The sequence below is a fragment of the Bison bison genome, unplaced genomic scaffold (assembly GCF_000754665.1).
Source record: "Bison bison bison isolate TAMUID 2011002044 unplaced genomic scaffold, Bison_UMD1.0 scf7180017864474, whole genome shotgun sequence".
NCBI lineage: Eukaryota > Metazoa > Chordata > Mammalia > Artiodactyla > Bovidae > Bison > Bison bison.
In genome coordinates, this window is record NW_011495035.1 from 298368 (window position 1) to 318047 (window position 19680).

Consider the following 19680-nt stretch of genomic DNA (forward strand, 5'->3'; position numbering starts at 1 on the left):
TCAGTGTTTCCACTTTTCCCCCATCTATTTGCCATGAAGTGATTGGACTGGACGCCATGATTTTAGTTTTTTGAATGCTGAATTTTAAACCAGCTTTTTCACTCTCCTCTTTCACCTTCACCAAGAGGCTCTTTAGTTCCTCTTCGCTTTCTGCCATTAGCAAGCAGAAATAGTATCCTCTGCATATCTGATGTTGTTGATATTTCTCCCACCAATTTTATTCCAGCTTGTGATTCATCCAGCCCAGCATTTCACATGGTGGACTCTGCATATAAGTTAACTAAGCAGACTGACAATATACAGCCTCATTGTACTCCGTTCCCATTTTGAACCAGCCTGTTGTTCCATATCTGGTTCTAACTGTTGCTTCTTGACCCATAACAGGAGACAAGGTTTCTCAGGAGACAAGTAAGGTGCTCTGGTATTCCCATCTCATTCAGAATTTTCCAGTTTGTTGTGATCCACACAGTCAAAGACTGTAGTGTAGTCAATGAAGAAGAACCAAATTTTTTCCTGGAATTCCCTTGCTTCCTCTTTGATCCAAAGGATGTTGGCAATTTGATCTCTGGTTCCTCTGCCTTTTCTAAATCCAGCTTGTACACCTGGAAGTTCTTGATTCACATACTGCTAAAACGTCATTTGAAGGATTTTGAGCATTACCCTACTAGCATGTGAGATGAGTATAATTATATGATAGTTTGAACATTCTTTGGCATTGCCTTTCTTTGGGATTAGAATGAAAGCTGTTCTTTTCCAGTCCTGTGGCCACTGCTGAGTTTTCCAAATTTGCTGACATATTGAGTGCAGCACTTTCACAGCATCATCTTTTAGGATTTGAAATAGCTCAGCTGGAATTCCATCACCTCCACTAGCTTTGTTCATAGTAATGCTTTCTAAGGCCTACTTGACTTCATACTCCAGGGTGTCTGGCTCTAGGGAAGTGACCACTCCATCATGGTTATCCAGGTCATTAAGACCTTTTTTTGTATAGTTTTTCTGTGTATTCTTGCCACTTCTTCTTAATCTCCTCTGCTTCTGTTAGGTCCTTGCTGTTTATGTCCTTTATTGTGCCCATCTTTGCATGAAATATTCCCTTGGTATCTCCAATTTTCCTGAAGAGAGCTCTAGTCTTTCCCATTGTATTATTTTCCTCTACTTCTCTGCATTTAAGAAGGCTTTCTTATCGCTCCTTGCTAACCTCTGGAACTCTGCATTCAGTTGGATGTACTGTTCCTTTTCTCCTTTGCCTTTTGCTCCTCTTCTTTTTTCAGCTATTTTTAAGTCCTCCTCAGACAAACACTTTGCCTTCATGCATTTTTCTTTGGGATGGTTTTGGTCACCTCCTCCTGTACAATATTACAAACCTCTGTCCATAGTTCTTCAGGAACCCTGTCTACCATATCTAATCCCTTGAATCTATTTGTCACCTCTAGTGTATAATCATAAGAGATTTGATTTAGGTCATACCCGAGCGGTCTAGTGGTTTCCCCTACTTTCTTTAAGCCTGAATTTTGCAATAAGGAGTTCATGATCTGAGCCACAGTAAGCTCCAGGTCTTATTTTTGTTGACTGTATAGAGATTTTTTTCATCTTCAGCTACAAAGAAAACAATCAATCTGATTTCAGTATTGACCATCTGGTAATGTCCATGTGTAGAGTTGTCTCTTGTGCTGTTGGAAGACAGTGTTGTTTGCCTTCTGGAGTACCAGAAAATTAGACTTTTGTAGGATAATGAGCTTTGAGAAAGCCAAATTGACCTACCTTCTGTTCAGCCAGCCACTTTGACCAGTGAAATATTTATGTGACTGAGAGTGAGTGTTCCCAACAACCTTATAGGGAGGTACTGCATTTAGCTCCATTTCACAGAAGAGAATACTGGGGCTCAGAGGTACTTAAGTAGACAGAGCAAGGTCATAAAGCAAAATAGGTGCAGATCTGAGATTCACACTCAAGCACAAGGATGGCTCCAAAGTCCCCAGTGTCCCACCTTTCTCATCTGAGAAGAATACTCTATGGAGATTTGTTATGTTAACCGAAAAGAGGAGGAAAAAGGAGTAATTCCCAGTTCTACCTCACAGGAAAAAAGAGCAGCAATTACAGTAGCCATTTGTAGGAAAAGGACTCTGAGTCTCTCATATTTTACTTACTTATTCAACCAATGATGATTTTGCTTCACTTCCCATCCTCACCTACAACTGCCAGAACATCTGGCCATGTCTGGAGATACTTTCGGTTCTCACACTGGAGGGGAGGCTGTTTCTAGCATCTTGTGGTTAGAGGCCAGGAATACTGCTGAATATCAGATCATGTGCAGGACAGAATGATCTGGCCCCCAACATCGATAGTTCAGAGACAGAAAAGCTGACTCATCACTGTTAGTAATGGAACTATGCTTTGGTAGGCTTCCCTGGTGGCTCAGAGGTTAAAGCATCTGCCTGGAATGCGGGAGACCTGGGTTCAATCCCTGGGTCGGGAAGATCCCCTGGAGAAGGAAATGGCAACCCACTCCAGTACTCTTGCCTGGAGAATCCCATGGAGGGAGGAGCCTGGTAGGCTACAGTCCATGGGTCGCAAAGAGTCGGACACTGAGCGACTTCACTTTCACTTTCACTTTGGTAGGTGGTGTGTGTTGAAGAAGATGATAAAAGTTTTGCAATAAAATAATGATTTTTGGAGTTCTCTCTTTCTCAACTAGGTAATGCCTTTAGAAATAAATAGCTGTCCGGATTGTTTTCTAAATGCAAACGTTACCTCCTAGAGGGACTTAAAGCAACTGATAAGATAATAAGAGGCCATGCTCTCAGTGTCTGGTGTGCTGAGCTAAAATTCTGTAAAATATCACTTTGCTGACAAAGGCTCATATAGTCAAAGACACAGTTTTTCCAGTAGTCATGTACAGATGTGAGAGTTGGGCTACAAAGAAGGCTGAGTGCCAAAGAATTGATGCTCTCGAATTGGGTGCTGGAGAAGACTCTTAAGAGTCCCCTTGGACTGCAAGGAGATCAAACCAGTACATTCTAAAGGAAATTAACACTGAATATTCAAGAGAAGGATTGATGATGAAGCTGAAGCTCCAATACTTTGGCCACCTGATGCGAAGAGCTGGCTTACTGGAAAAGACTCTGATGTTGGGAAAGATTGAAGGCAGGAGGAGAAGGAGGTGACAGAGGATGAGATGGTTGGATGGCATCACCGAGTCAATGAACATGAGTTTGAGCAAACTTCAGGAGATACTGGAGGACAGAGAAGACTGGCGTGCTGAAGTTCATGGGGTTGCAAAGAGTTGGATACAACTTAGTGACTGAACAACAACAACCCAACGGTGCATACTCAGGTAGTGAAAATTACTTTATCAGATGTGATGTTATAACCTTGCACACATAAAACATAAGGTCTTAAACGCAAGGAACAAACCATTCTGAGTATTTTTTGAAATGTTTAGGTGAAGATGTCCTGGGTATCAGAAAATGCATAACATAAAATCTGATCAGGAGAATGTCATCTCATATAAATTCCTTCTGTGGCCAAATCTCTAATCTCTCAGGGCTGATCTCATGACACCTGTTAGTACCTAGAGTGTTCGCTGCATGTGCCTCGTATAGCCAGTGCTGACCTGTCGTTCAGAGATACCTGCATGGCTTTTCTGGATGCTGACAGCTGGCATCCCTTCTCACAAATTGGTACCTAGGCTTCCCTGGTGGCTCAGTTGGTGAAGAATCTGCATGCAATGCAGGAGACCCAGGTTCAATCCCTGGGAGGGGAAGATCCCCTGGAGAAGTAAATGGCAACCTACTCCAGTACTCTTGCCTGGGAAATTGCATGGAGAGAGGAGCCTGGTGGGCTACAGTCCATGGGGTCACAAACAGTCATACACAACTTAGCAGCCAAACCACCATCATTGCTTTTTAAATATTTTCAATAAAAATCATGATTTTGTCTTTTTGGGTAGATTGTCAGGGCCTCAATGACTAAGATGTGGGTTTTTCCTTACATGAGATAAAGAATATAAAGCACACGTTCAGAGCCCTTGCAAACAGAAAAGGTTCAAGAAAATTTGTTGGAAAAATATCAAACAGAGTATATTGCTAGAATTTTGTTCTGGAAGGATGAATGAATTGAAGCCAAACTGATCTTTAGTTATAAGTACAGAATGAAGAATACTGTTTGTGCCTCATGAAACAGAAAAACTTTACCATGCTTTACATACTAACTGGTTTTTCTGCATTTGGACTGGTCAGTCCTATTAGAGATCTGTCTTTCATTTTTCTGTATATGCCAACAATTCAGCCATTCGGTAACTGCCTATCAACACAGAGCAACAGATGAAATAAAGAAATCTAATGGTTTTGCCTGACCAGCAGTCACTTTATTTTTTTTTAATTTTATTTATTTATAAATATATTTATTTATTTTATTCATTCTTTAAGCTCCAGCTGCAGGGGTCTCTCAGTTTTTATAACACGCCTGTCCCCCTTCCATCAGCATACACTGTTCTCTGACATGAACATGCCAGCCCACGCTTTGTTTTAAGCCTGGCTCCTTCTCACCCTTCAGGTCTCAGCTCATATGTTACCTTTCTCAGAGAAGCCTTCCCTGAAACAGGAAACATCCCCACCTGTCCCCTTTTCATCCCTCTGTCTCCTTGGTTCCCATCAGAGACTATTCAAAATCTATATCTTCAGGCTCTGCTAACTTGTTTGTTTCTCATTAACCATCCCCCCTGAAAGACTTCAAAGGGAACAAACACAGAAGGACAGAAACTACTTGTCACCCCCAGGATCTATTTTTCCTCCTTTCTTTTCATAACAAAACACTTTGAGTGATGGCTTTGTCCACGGCCACCCACCTAGAGGATACACTTCCAGACTCTTTTGCAGTTAGACCTGGTGATTTTTATGAACAAGGCTGCTTGCCTTGGCTTCTTTCCATCTGCCTACTGGTCACGAGATGGAAATGGAGACTCAACAATGCCCATCCAATTCTCTGAGTTCCCTGTCTTAGAAGATCTGCTTCAAATTCTCATAGTGATTAATTATAGGAGGAAAAGACAAATACCTGTGCTGCCCAGTAAAGTTTCTATAAATTAGAGTATGGTATGAAGGGAAAAACAAGTAACTGTAAGGTTTTGTGTGTGTGTGTGCAATGTCTATGGGAAAGGAGGAGGTGAGGGATAAATTAGGAGTTTGGAATTGACATATATACAATACTATATATAAAACAGACAACCAACAATAACCGACTGTATAGAACAGGGAACTATACTCAATATTTTATAATAATCTGTAAGAGAAAAAATCTGAAAAAAATTGATGTATATGTATTCACGATTGTATGAATCACTTTGCCATCCATCTGAATGTAACACAACATTGTAAATCAGCTATACTTCAATAAAAAGTTTTAAAAAGAAAAGAAAAATAAGTAGTCAATGAAGGAATTCACTAACTCATCGGGTCCACATAAGGAGCTGTGAGGTAGAGACACAGAATTCTTTGATTTTGATAGTTGAGAAAACAGAGACCCAAAAGGCTAAGAGACAGCTGCAGGTCAGCCAGCGGGTAAGCAGAGTGCAGGACTGGTTTCCATTTCAAATCCATACTATAAGGCTTTGGTTCTCCTCCCACTGACTCTGTGGAAGGTTTTAACAATCACATTGATTATTGGTGTGGCTGGAGCTTAATTATAGACTTTACAAACAGGATGGACCGGTCTTTGGGTTCTGCAATTCGTTTTTCTCCCTGCACACCACAATTCATTTTGTATTGATGTAGAAAGTACAAGTGGGCAGCACACGTTATCTTCTCTCTCCTACTCTTAACCTCCTCTAGCATTTCAGCAGCATTAGAACTAGCATTCAAATCGAGGTCCATGGTGATGGGGGCGGGGGGAAGAAGCAAGCAGGACTTAGAAATAATCAGGTTGGCTGTGCTCACAGCTAGTGGGAAGCTGCGGGTAGTACAGGGAGCTCAGCCTGGTGCTCTGTGATGACCTGGGGGTGGGGTGGGGGGATAAGGAGGGAGGCTCAACAGGGAGGGGATGTAAGTACGCTTATGGCTGACTCATGTCGTTGTATGACAGAAACACTGTAAAGTAATTATCCTCCAACTAAACACACACACACACACACACGCACACACACAAAAGTTGGCCATGCTTAGAAGAATACGCAAGTCACTGAGTTTAAATAAAATGAACATTGTACTTTCATGACAAGGCAAGAGGAAGATTTTTGTGCTGGTTACTTAATTTGTCTGGCTCTAGGCAACGGGAAAATCCAATAATTAAAAAAAAAAAAAAGTTTAGTTAACTGATGTTTAAAGGCCTCTTCCCCACCCTGAAATGTCCTGGGGTAATGAAGTGTATCTTAAGACTCTCTTAGAGTGTTATAATGCAGCAAGATATTAATCTTGAAAAGCATTTTATCCTACGATGGTCTACTGTAACACCTTGACTAGCATGTCATTTTTATTCCTCCCACCTCTGACAGGTTCTGGCTTTCCCCAGTGAAATAACTTGCTGGAGGGGTACAAATCAGCCATGACAGATACTGACACTTTACTCAGACACTGACCCACTGTCTACTTTGTGAAGACTTGAAATACTGAGTGAACAATAAAAACCCAGAAGGAATGTGTTTGCTTTTTTTTTTTTTTAATAAAGTTTCATCGTTTTTAAGTGTGAATATCCTACAATTTGAAGCTGAGTTCTCGTATGTTTCATATTCCCAAAGAATTTGCAATGACACATTTCATGTTGAAAGGGCAGATTTAAAAGAAAAACTGCTTATGATCTGAATTTTTAATACCTGAAATCTTTGTGGATTATAACTCTGAATTTAAAACTTTTCTCTTTAATCTGCATCATACCTTAGGGCATTGTGGTGAATGAACTGAGAGAGGCAGAATGCTTACCAGCCTCTGAAAATAGAAAATGTGAGCATGTACTCTCAGGTGGTACACTAAGGCTCTAGGTCTATAGCAATGTTGGATCCTTCCTTAATCAAATAGGAATCCAAGAATATTTCTCATACCCTTCGTTATTGCCTCTCTCCCTCACCATCAATGAGTAATTACCAGGTATGGAGTAATGACTGCAAATCAGGCATAATGCTAAATATAATCTCATTTAACTTTTACAACCACCCTATGTAGTTGGTGGCATCACCATTGTGCAGATCAGGAAACTGAGTTTAAAAATAGGTTAAGCAACTTGCCCAAGGTCACACAGCAAACAGACATCAGAGACAGGCTTTGGATTTCTTCCCAAACCCTTGGCCTGTATCATTATCCTACACAGATGCTTTTGCTGGGTATTCTGGGAGGTAAAACAAATACAGTCCCCAACATTCAGAGGCTATAACTGATAGACACGTAGAAAGGACAGAAGGGTTCAGCCTGTGGGACTCGGACCAACCATTTTTCAAAATAGCCTTTTGACATGTTATTGGCAAACCTTCCTCCTTCTGGTCTGTTTTTAAGCCATGTAATTATAATACAGCAGGCATGTGGTTCAAGAGGCTGAGTATCTACCCAGACTCCCACTCCGGCTTTTGTTTCATTCCGATTTGCCAATCTGACCTTCTTTTCTGCCCAGCCATTGGTAACTTGCTGGAGCATTGGCCCATGAAAACAGCTGAAGCATGTCCTCCTTTTATATATCAGTGTTCACGTCCTTTTAAATTATGCACTCCCTTATTTGTGCCAACTGAGCCAGGACAGGGACTTGAAAAATTCCACCCGCCAACAAAACCCTTAAGTTGTCTGAACAGGGAAAAATAAAGATACGGAAGCAGAGTCCCTTGTCAGGCTTAACAGAAGAAGCAAGGAGGAGGTGAACTATAGTAGAGAGTGGATACCTCCAAAAATAACCAAGAAAGAGAAAGCAAGACAGTGATGACACCGGATGATCTGTTTATGGTCCCTTTCAAACTGAGTGGCATATCTTAAAAATGAAATAGGAAAACTCTAGAAGGAAGTGGCTTCTGATCCTTGTCTAGACTCTAAAATGAACAAGCAAACCTGATTATGATCAGTGTCAAACAATATTTACCAATTTCTATGAAACTGTGAATATGAAGAACGGCCTGTGAGTCATGAGCAACTGAGAGGAAATTAACAGCAACATTTACTGTGCAGATTCTGATTCACCATTATTTTGGAAGAAAGCCTGGTTGTTTTTAGTAGATCCATTTAGAGTCTGTGAGAATCTCAATTTTCTCAAGGCACATTAGCTAAGAAATTATTTGTGAGTCAATTTAAGTTATATTTTACATGCAAATTCAGAACAAACAATTTTAAAGAAATGTTATTAACGTAGAATTCAGGGAAGAAATAAATACCAAAAAAAAAAAGTCAACCGAGATGAGGTCTGCCATAAGAAAACATGATAGGCAGTCATTTGATCCTACATGATAGATAAACTAGGGGCTAGTTTCAATAAGAAACTCATTATGCTCCAAATCCATCCTCCTAGCAGTGGAAACAACCCACGTCTCCATCACGAGAGAACTGGTTAAATAACCAGTTCTAAATAAAGTAAGTATTTCGACACCATACAGAACTAGGCAGCTTTAAAAAGAGTGAAAAGAGATCGGTTTTATAAGTGGCTTGGAGAAATATGACATAGTGTGAAATAGCATACAGGGACTTCCCGGGTGGTTCAGTGCCTAAGACTCCACACTCCCAATGCAGAGGACCTGGGTTTGATCCCCGGTCAGGGAACTAGATTCCACATGCTGGAATTAAGAGTTCACATGCCATGAGTGAAGATTCCATGTGCTGCAACTAAGCCCCAGCACAGTCAAAATACAGAAATAAATAAATTTTTTTTTAAAAAAAAGAAAAGACATAGTATATATAGTAAGGTGTCTTTCACGCTGTAAAAGCTTGGTATGCTGCTGCTGCTGCTTGGTATACACACTGACAAAGTCTGTATGAATCAGTATCGGCCTCTTGACAATGTTTATAAACAGGCGAGGGATGAAGACTGAAGGACTTGCTACCCCAACTGACATGCTTCTATAGTAGGTGCTTTTTTTGTTTGTTTCTTTTAAAATGATTATTTAAAACGTTTTCTAAAAACATCAAAATATATAACTGCACAGAAAAATGATTTTGAAAAATATTCAAAAAATGATATGCCTATCATTTCTTTATTAGAAATTTATCATTATTTATCATTATTGGAAATATAATCTTAGAAACAAACTTTCAAATACATCCTTGTTGGGGAGTTCCCCAAGTGGCCTAGCGATTAGGGTTCAGGGCTTTCACTGCTGCGACTAGGGTTCAATGCCTGGTCAGGGAACTGAGATCCCATAGGCCCTGTGGCACCACCAAAACAAACAAACAAACAAAAACTCAAACCCAAAACATAACACAACCACTAATTACTTATACTCCTGGAAATTAAATATTCCTTATTTCAATTGATCTGGGTCACTGGGCCAAAATTACAGAGATCAAGTTCTAACTGTGTAATTACACACAGGTTTGCTTACTGTCAGTCACCAGGCAGATCTCTGTTGAATGCTGTCTTACTTTTATTGAGAATCCCCAATAGGAAGCCACAGTGCCCAGCCAGTCTGATCCAGGAGAGCTGAATAGGCATTCAAAGGGGACTGTGGTTTGCTCTGGCAGACACCCTTTCATGTTTTCTGTGCCAGTTTCACAACCATAAAATGAGGAGAAAAGGGTAGCTTATTTATTGCCTAAACTCAAAGGAAGATTGTAAGCACCAATTGAAGCTGAATGGACACTTAGAAGATGAAGAGCATGTGGTATTATGAACAGGGCCTGACTTTATGAAAAACATGGCTGTTTTTCTAGTACACATTAAAGCCAGAGACAGATGGAAGTGCCAAGAGCTATTTAAGGCTGTGATGTAGGGATGTGATGGCACAGGCCGCTGGACCACGGTCTGTTATTATAGGCCATTGTTTCAATAGCTGTGATTCCCAGACATGGCAGCAGAGGACAGGGAGGGTGGCAAAACCTACCAGCATGAGTAAGTTATGTTCCTATAATACTGAGTAGGCCGGAGCAGCTCGATGGTTATCTACACAAACTCATCAATTCTTACACAGGCAATAAGAAGTATTGTACACTTACGCTTGGTCAAGAGGAACAATCTCACAATCAAATTGCCGAGAATGTAACTTATTAGCTCTGGAAAATCCAAGCCAGATAGTGTACCTTTATTAAACAGCACATAATTCCTTTATCAAAAGTAGACATGTTAAGTGTGAAAAATTGTGAAACAAAGATAAGCAAGGATAACAGCAACAGTAGAAAGAAGATTACTTGTAACTATACCCCTGAGAGGTAACCAGTACTCAAATTTTTGGCTTACATCTTTACAGTTCATCCATTCAATGTAAAGATGTATATGTATGCATCTTTTTTATATATAGATAAAATTTATTAAACAAATGACATCATCATGTTCATACTAACTTAAAATAGAAATTAGATGTGTACACTTATAAACTATGCTGTGATCAACATCCTTGTAGTTAAATCTTTGTGCATAATTTTACTAATAAATGATCAGACATGGAATTGCTGTATAAATGGTGCATGAATGAGTTATAAAAAGTATCTCACATTTAACTTGACTCTTCTGTACACCTAGGACTTCACTAATCAAAAATTCTTTACCCAAGATTGCTTGTTGCCTCTTAAAGTGACGTTTCTAGCTCTAGAACAGCTTAGCGTTCCCGTGTCTGAAACGATTCACACTTACTTTCCGAGGTTTCACCTTATCTTGCAAATCATACTGGCCAATTCCTTTATAGCTGATTCCAAGCCACCAAGGAAGTCCTTGTTTATCCTGGAAGGTGGAAAAACATGAGAACCAAGACCTAATTGTTAAGTCTTCTAGAGATGAAGTAATATCTACCAATTTCTTGCTTTAACAAGTATCAGCAAGTCAAAATAATTTTGTCTTGGTAAACAAAACACTATTTAAAATCCTGACTTGTTATTAGAACACTTTCTTAGAATTTCTTCAAATAAGATCTATAAATCAAAACACACCAATACTATTAACACCATCAAAAAGAAAGACATATTACTGTTAGGATTAAACAATTGGAAAGAAGATATAAAATATAAGTAATTCAACGAGTAATTAATCCAGAGTACAAAGCCAGTTAGCCATTTAAAAAAAAAAAGAAAAAGAAAAAAGCTCTTTGTTCTCTTGATTAGTAACTAGCTATAAAGGTCAGGGAAGTTTCCAAAGAATTACCAAGATGAGAAAAGTGGTTCCAAATCCTAATGTTTATAAACTTAACAAGGAACATGGGAATACTAAAGCACTCTTCGGATGAGTTAAATGATTCAAAGACAAGATGCTTGAATAATGACTTTGAGGTATATAAGGGGAGAGGAGGAATTTTTTTTTTACTCATAAATTTATCTTTTAGGTCTTGCCAAAGAAAGGGTATACTGACAAAGGGAAAGAAAAAACTTGGGCTTAAACATATACCCATATGCAAACAAATTAAGAATCAGTAGAAATTAAAATGGAATTGCTACATATTTTTAGTAAAAGGTGTCCTCATCATACAGGTATGTATGATCCAATTCCCCACCATTTGGAATTGCAAACACTGTCAGAACTTGGAAAGTCACTCAAGATTGACCAAGTATAAAATTATACCTCTTTCAAACAAGACTCTTTTATTAACAATATGCTTTGTTCTCTATCATCTCAAAGTTTTTCTTAGTCAATTTCTCCATGTGTATGAAATCTAAAAATACTACTCATATATAAAACATACCAACTGAAAATGGGTACTACAAATCTTGTAGAAACTTGAGGATTTTATGAAGCTGCTTAAATGATATGGGATGATTCTCCAATGATTCTCATACAAAGGTGGTATGAAATGTACATCTAGTAGTATTGGAAAGGTGCCCAATTGAAAGACATAAATAAGCAAAAGTAGGTAAATGCATAGGTGTACCAGAAAAGAATGATCTGAATATTTCAGGGCTAATAGAGGCTTTGGGAACACATTTGAACATAGCTAGCATTTTACAAAGATAATATGCTTTATAATTTGCTATAACAATGACAAGATACAATCAGGCTTTTATTTTTTTTTAAGAAATTCAATCTTACTCTAAAAGCTGAAATTCCTAGAGAAAATTTACATAAATATGCATATTGATTTATGTGATTTTAGGAAGTTAATGCTGTTCACTAATGCTCATATGATAACACAGTCATGATGAAAGCTTCGTCATATGAAAGTATTTACCTTTACTGCATAATAATGGACTCCATAGGTTGGCAGAGCTTCTACTATTTTCATATACCTATGAAAAATGAATATATGTTATAACCTCTTATTAAATTAGTTAGAGGGTCCTTTTGGGAAAAGTGATCTAAAGAAACACCATTTGTATCTGCTTTACTCATTAAAACCACTTCTTTGACTAAAGGCAGAAATAGAATAAACCACTCTAGGGAGTAATACATTTTACCTCACTCAAATGTTAGAAGGTTGTTAACAAAAACTCAATTTCAAAAAGCTATAGGAAATATTGTCTGCATATTAAAATTTCTATGACTCAGAAACATATTATACTTTATTATAAACACAAATTGCAAGTTTTTTTTAACTAGCACTTAATGATGCAAGACACTAGAATCAACTTTTGAGTCTTGCTCATAATAAATAAAACATAGAGGTAATCTATATATTGATGGTGGTACATTTTAGAAATAAAGTCAAACCTCTTAGAAATATATGCTTTAAAAGAGTGAGTTTTATTATTGTAAATCTACTATTGTAAATAAGATTTTTAAATGTATGTACTCCCTCAAAAAAGTTAAAGTGATTATATACCTCTTGTTATTTTTAATTCAACAAGTATTTATTTTATTCTTTTAAGACTTTATGTTGTTGTTGTTTAGTTGCTCAGTCGTGTCTGACCCTTTTGTGACCCCATGAACTGTAGCCCACCAGGCTTCTGAGTCCATGGGATTTCCCAGGCAAGAACTGTGGAGTGGGTTGCTATCTCCTTCTCCAGGAGATTTTCCTGACCCAGGGATCAAACCTGCATCTCCTGCATTAGCAGGCAGATTCTTTACCACTGAGCCACCAGGGTAGCCCTTAAGAGTTTATGGAGTGGACTAAATTGTGTAAGATTTCCTTTCTGCCCACAAAAAACTGAGACTCCTGTATGATACAAGTGGGCTGTTCAATAACATTTTGAAGATCAGTGGCTCTGGACCTTGTAATCAATAAACGTGATAATTCTTCAAAGTAAAAGGTCTCCATGTAAGTGAATATAAACAGTTAAGTAGATGTGCCAAGGCCAGGTAGCAATTACACTGCACAGCCAGGATTCCCACACAAAGTGAGTCGGATTCCACAGTCTAGAGCCTTAACTACTGAGTTAGACAGTCTCTTACTTGGAGCCATAACGATAATGATCAAAGGAAATAAGAAGATACTACATTTAATCAAGAACAGTTAATAATATGCTCATTAACCTAACCTAAAATCATTCATGGAAATTGCTATTCCTTTTTATTTTTCAGTTCAGAAGGTGGGCACAAATCAGGGATTCAGCTTTGGAACTGCTAATTTCTGATTTCTGCCTTGAAAATCCCAGCAGGCATACTGTGATAAAAAGGAGATGAGTGCAAGAGCAGGGATGTGGGAGAGATCTATACCTGACGGGGGAATAGTGATCACCAAGTCCTTATTTCACTTCTCACATGATTTGTGCTATATTCGGCAGATTTACAAAAATACAAAAAAACCCCACCAAAAACCTTCTATCATCATAAAAGTTATTCCACAATTAATATAGTAATAATGCTATATTAGTTTTTACAACTTAAAAATTATAAATTTAGTTTTTATAATTTAAAAACTTCAATGTAGCTTGTAAACTGTTCTTAATAAACAACGGATACTCTGTAGGTCTAAAATGTAGAACTCTATCATTACAGTCTGCTGTTTGTACCAGGAAGAAACAGATGATCCAACCTAGCACTGTGTGTTCCACCCAAAATAGAGCTGCCAACCAGGTGAGCAAACATGGCCTCCAGACAGGTACTGTCTGCCTCACATTGTACTAAAGTTTCTTAATATTACTTTGCAATTTTTTAAATTAGGATTTAATGGAAAGTAATTAGCCTCCAACTAAAATAAATAAAAAAGAAAAAAAATAGGATTTAAAAACTGTAATTTCCTTTTTTTCTTGATAAACATTAGATGATTTGGCAACATTATGCCTGAATGCTGAGGCTGAGTAGCCTTGTCTCCAGCCAGGTCAAAAGCTCTCTAATTCACCACAGTCACCACAATCTCTGCCTGACATTGGTAGGCATCTGAATTGATGACACCAAAGTATAGAATAGCCCATGAAGTTTGTAATTCATGGCAAGACACTTCTAGCCAGGTACTATATGCACACCAACTGTACAACAGAAATCATTTCAGATGACTTTCTCAAACAGAAGACATTACAACCATATCTTCAAAAAGATACTTACTGAACGACAGCTTGACCCCGAGTCAGACCTTTGATTTTCAAATAATGTTCAATTACTCTGTCCTCACTGTAAAACAAGGAAATGAAAAGTAGAGCAATATACGACTGTGTGAAGTACAGATTCCATTTCAAGGTTTCCAGGTAGCCACTGAAAATACTTGAGAAAGAAGGCCTAGACCAACTTGTTCAGGAGATAGAAGCTGGGTGACTTTCGTTTTTGTAGGACACAGACTCCTGGACCTCAGACGTTTGACTACCTTGTCTTGACTGTTTACAATTTTATATAACTTACTTATGTGTAAAATGTTAAAACCTTAAGTTATTAGAAAAGGAAAATAACATCAATTCATCAAATGAAAAACTAATATTTTCTCCCATAACTGATGGAATATAATAAATACAAAACAATATTATTAAATGCTAGAGAGACTTGCTGGAGAAATTAAAAGTTTTTAAAGAGATCAGCAGGTGTAAGGTATTATAGACATTTTCCTTAAACTGCTAAGATTTAGAAAGAATTAAAAATGCTTCTACATGAGTGTTCAATCTAAAATACTCTACTCTCATGACTTGTGCACATAATACCTTAGGAGAAGGTAATAATACCTTCATTATTGTCTTAGGATAAAACTTTTTGATTAGAAAGGGGAAAAACGGGTGAACTCTGATCACCTTTGACACCATTCAGTTATTTACCCTCCTTTTAGACTGGTAGCTTGTTAGTCACATCTCAAGTATAATGAGAAGAATAAACGTTTTTATCTCTATATACCCAATAATCAACAGTAATCGGTCTTTGCTTTTTACTGTTAAGAAACTGTCACTTAACAATGATTCATTTAAAAGGTTCCAGATTCAGGATGCAATGTAGCCTCAGCACTCACTCTCACTATTGACTTGGGAAATATTCCAACTTTCATATTATAGCTCATTCATGGCGAATATTTATTTTGTAACCAGTTTTTTAATGGAAAGGAAAACCATCTTCAGGATTCATAGCCTTAAACTGAGGAAAATACATTTAAAGGGAATGTAAGTAGTTTAAGGGGAGAAAACGTACTTCTCTAGGAAACATGTCGCATGGGAGATGGGTACTATGGGTTCATTAAAACACAGACAAAGAAAACAACTCAAAATAGACAACGGCTCCTGGCTGCAGATGAAACCTCTGATCATTCAGGTTGTTTCTGTGCATTACGAACACCTCTGTTTAAGTAAATCTGTCTTTTATACCACTTGCATTGTACTCCTCCAGATGAGGGCTGTGTTACACAGTGACTACCCATATACTAAGCATGACTTAACAGCACTCTACAAATCTTTTATGCACTTGAATGGAAAGGCAAATGGCTACTCTCCACATATGACTACAAGTCTTGGGATGACAGTCTCCAGAGAGCTTTAACAAGACCTTGTCACTAGAAGGATCAAGGTCTACTTCTTATGAGTCTGACACATATTATAGGCAATTTGAGATTTCCCTCACTTATATTTCTTGCAGTCTCCTGAGGAGCATGTAGTTCTCAATGGAGGCTATGGCAATGGGGTCATGGGCCATCTTGGCTCAGCTTACCAGTAAGCAAGGGAGGGATGCTCCTGCAGAGTTTTGGTTGGAAAAGCTGGAAGTGTCTTTAAATCTTTCCTGGCATTTTCATCACTAAAAAGAAAAGTAATACAATATGTCAATTGCTGTTACCTAAATGATTATCCAAGCTGGTCATCAGGTGAAATCTGAAAAGTAACAACTATAGCACATTTGTTGTTGTTTAGTAGCTCAGTTGTGCCCGACTCTTTCGTGACATGTGACCCCATAGACTGTAGCCCACCAGGCTCCTCTGTCCATGGATTTCCCAGGCAAGAATATTGGAGTGGAATGCCATTTCCTTCTCTAGGGGATCTTGCTGACCCAGGGACTGAACCCATGTCTCCTGCATTGGCAGGCAGGTTCTTCACCACTCAGCCACCTGGGAAGCCCAATGATAGTACACTGGGCTGTGTCAAATGTTATTGGGAGCAGACATAAGGCAACAGACTTTAACTAAAGACGGTGCTCAAATGGAGAACCAAGTCATCTGATGAGATTTTTGAGGCTTTTACAAAGACCAAAGGACATTAAAATAATGTCAAATTGCCATAAGCTCATTTTCCCTACAAACTCACAGCTGTTTTCATTGTGTATTTCCTATATGTATCTATTTTATTACAAAAGTATTCCTATAATTGTGCATATTTCATATTCTATTTTTATATAGCATGTTTCAAATGTCACTATATACTTTCTCCATGTTCCTATAGCACCCTCATAATTATCTTTAGTGTCTACATAATATTCACTATGTAGGGACACTAGTTATCCTAAAAGCATTCACACAGTATTACCACTTTTTCATAATAGATATTATTGCAATAAAAAGATGTGTGTAGACCTTTCTATTACTCCCTTTCTCTTACTTCCCTACCGCTTCCTGGAATAAAATGAACAAAGTTGGCCATCTGTGGAAATCACAGAAGATGACTTGAAAAATGTGCTTCTAATGAAACCTAAGTGAAAGTCACTCAGTTGTGTCTGACTCTTTGTGACCCCATGGACTACACAGTTCATGGAATTCCCCAGGTCAGAATACTAGAGTGGGTAGGCTTTCCCTTCTCCAGGGGATCTTCCCAACCCAGGGATCACACCCAGGTCTCCCGCACTGCAGGCAGATTTTTCATCAGCTGAGCCACAAGGGAAGCCCAATGAAACCCAAGATGTCCCTTGAATTGTACCAGGTGAACTAAAATGTACCTTGTGAAACATCAGCTCATTTTAAAACGGCAAAATCCGGAGCACATAGGCAATATTTTATAATAACCATCAATGGAATACAATCTTTAAAAACTGTGAGTCATTATGGATACATGAAATGTATAATGTTTCAAATCAACAATATTGTGATAAAAACCAATGACTTTTGAGAACAAAACTTAAAAAAAAAAAAAAAAAGGCAAAATTGTGGCTGTCCAATGAAGGGTGTGATCTTTAAGGAACTTGACACAAGGGAGAAGAGGTAGCATGACTCAGTCATAGTTGGTCCTGTGCTGTATGATAGAAAATACCCTTAAATTGCTTCAGGTATTTAAGAAAGCAGTTTCCGCTGAAACAGACATGACTCTCAAAAGAATCCACTGGAGCTTAGGATAAGTGCATTAAAGAGCAAAATCCTGACCACCCTGGCATTTCTCAAACACAATACTGGTAACCCTTCCTCTTATTTTCCGCCTCTTCATACCTTTCCCACTAGCTACGGCTTCCTAGATGGTGCTAATGGTAAAGAACCCACCTGCCAATGCAGGAGATATAAGAGACACAGATTCAATCCCTGGGTAGGGAAGACCCCCTGGAGAAGGGCATGGCAACCCACTCCGGTATTCACAGGGTCACAAAGAGTTGGACACGACTGAAGTGACTTAGCACACACGCACCCTTTGTTGAGGTTACCAAGAGCTAGGCACCATGGAAAGCACTTGGAGGGCACTGTTCACCTTATGAAAGTCCCATCACAACTCTTCTCATGCGGCAGGTACTATTATTTACCCAGACTACTTTACGGGGGCTGGAGGTGGGGGGTAAGGGGGCCTCCCAGGTGGGTCAGTGGTAAAGAATCTGCCTGACAATACAGGAGACATGGGTTTGATCTCTGCATCGGAAGATTCCCTGGAGAAGGAAATGGCAACCCACTCCAGTATTCTTGCCTGGGAAATCTCATGGACAGAGGCACCAGTCCATAGTGGTGGGAAAAGGGTCGAACACAACTTAGTGACTAAACAACAACTTCACAGGTAAGAGTGTGAGTTTCAGCGAGGCTAAGCCTCTTGTTCAATGTCTCACAGCTATTAGGTGGAGGAGCTAGAAGGCTTCAAAGGCCAAGACCCACCAAGAGATTAATTACAGTATTCTATCACCTGATTCCTTGCCAGATTCCCAGAGTAGTGTCCTAGAGAGCCCACATAATATTCTCATCTCTGGCAAGGCAGAGCTCCCCCTTCGCCCTCACCCCTACTTACAAATGAAACCTCTGAACCGATTAGTTTCAAAAGCCATCACGCAAGCATTTTTACATTTGCTTTCCTGAGGTTTGCCCCAGTGTGAATTGTGATGTTGGAAGAGATGAGCTTGCAAGTGGAGGACAAAACATTGAACTCAAGGTCCATCTCCTCCCAAAGCATTCATCCAGTCCTCCTAGATCTAATGTCACAGGTCAAACTGGGGAACCAAGCACGGCGTGCTGACTGGTTTTGTTTGGCCCAGGTTGCACTGTGCTGGATTAGAAACTGCTCTCTCCTGTCACCTGATGAGGTGTGGTGTGAGTGGTTCTCCTTCAGGGTCTACAGAAAGTTCATTTGCTGGTTTTATCAGTTTCTCCACCAGGCCACAGGGCAATCAAGTGAACCCACTGAGCAACCTGTATATAAATTTACCATCTTTCAGTGAGAATAGACAGAGTATCACCTAGCTGGGAGATAGTATGATCTGTACCTGTCAATGCTACAAAACCAGGCTTGTGGCCCTTCCTAAAGGTGAAAGATCCGGCTTTACAAATCACTCCAGGAAATGAAAAGTCACTTGGCTCCTGTTCTTACATAAGGATAAATCTCTCCATTCATTTGAAATCTGAGCAGTATGACTTAACCACATTGACAATCTGGGGAAACTGGTTTGGGCTTCCTGAAAACGAAAATACACCACAGTCCAATTTAATCAAAGGAAAGGTCATCTGTCAACTCCCACAATGATATTTATTTTTCTTAATCATTTCTTTTATCCTCTGTCCTCCAAATCCCATTTCCTTTTCAAACATGTTGGCTTACGAATTTTTTTGTCAAGGGAAAATACACGCATATGTTCTGAAGTGACAGACTAAAGATAATACCTTTTGTTGTTAATCATCACCACCATCCACATGTGTGTTATCTTCTGGGTTCATGTGAACTGTATGCTGAGTTTAAAGAACTCAACCTTGCATTTACTTATTTCTTTGGATTAGAGTTAATTTTGTGGTGATCAAGACCTCACTAGAGTAGAAGAGAAGCTGCTATTTACCACAAATTCACTCATTCATTTAGCAAATACGTATTATGTTTATACTGCATCCGAGCATGTAGAAACAAGAGTCATAGGATGTAG

General features: G+C 38.8%; 1 protein-coding gene across 1 annotated transcript in view; it reads right to left on the bottom strand.

The window, feature by feature from the left end:
- The window catches only part of FRMD4B (FERM domain containing 4B), a 196861-nt gene that overhangs the window by 34137 nt on the left and 143044 nt on the right, over positions 1-19680 (bottom strand). The window contains exons 8-11 of the mRNA XM_010861983.1: positions 16090-16173; positions 14518-14583; positions 12266-12323; positions 10744-10830 (exon numbers count right to left, since the gene is read on the bottom strand). Coding sequence (XP_010860285.1) covers positions 10744-10830; positions 12266-12323; positions 14518-14583; positions 16090-16173 — 295 coding nt within the window. The remainder of the gene's footprint in view (positions 1-10743; positions 10831-12265; positions 12324-14517; positions 14584-16089; positions 16174-19680) is intronic.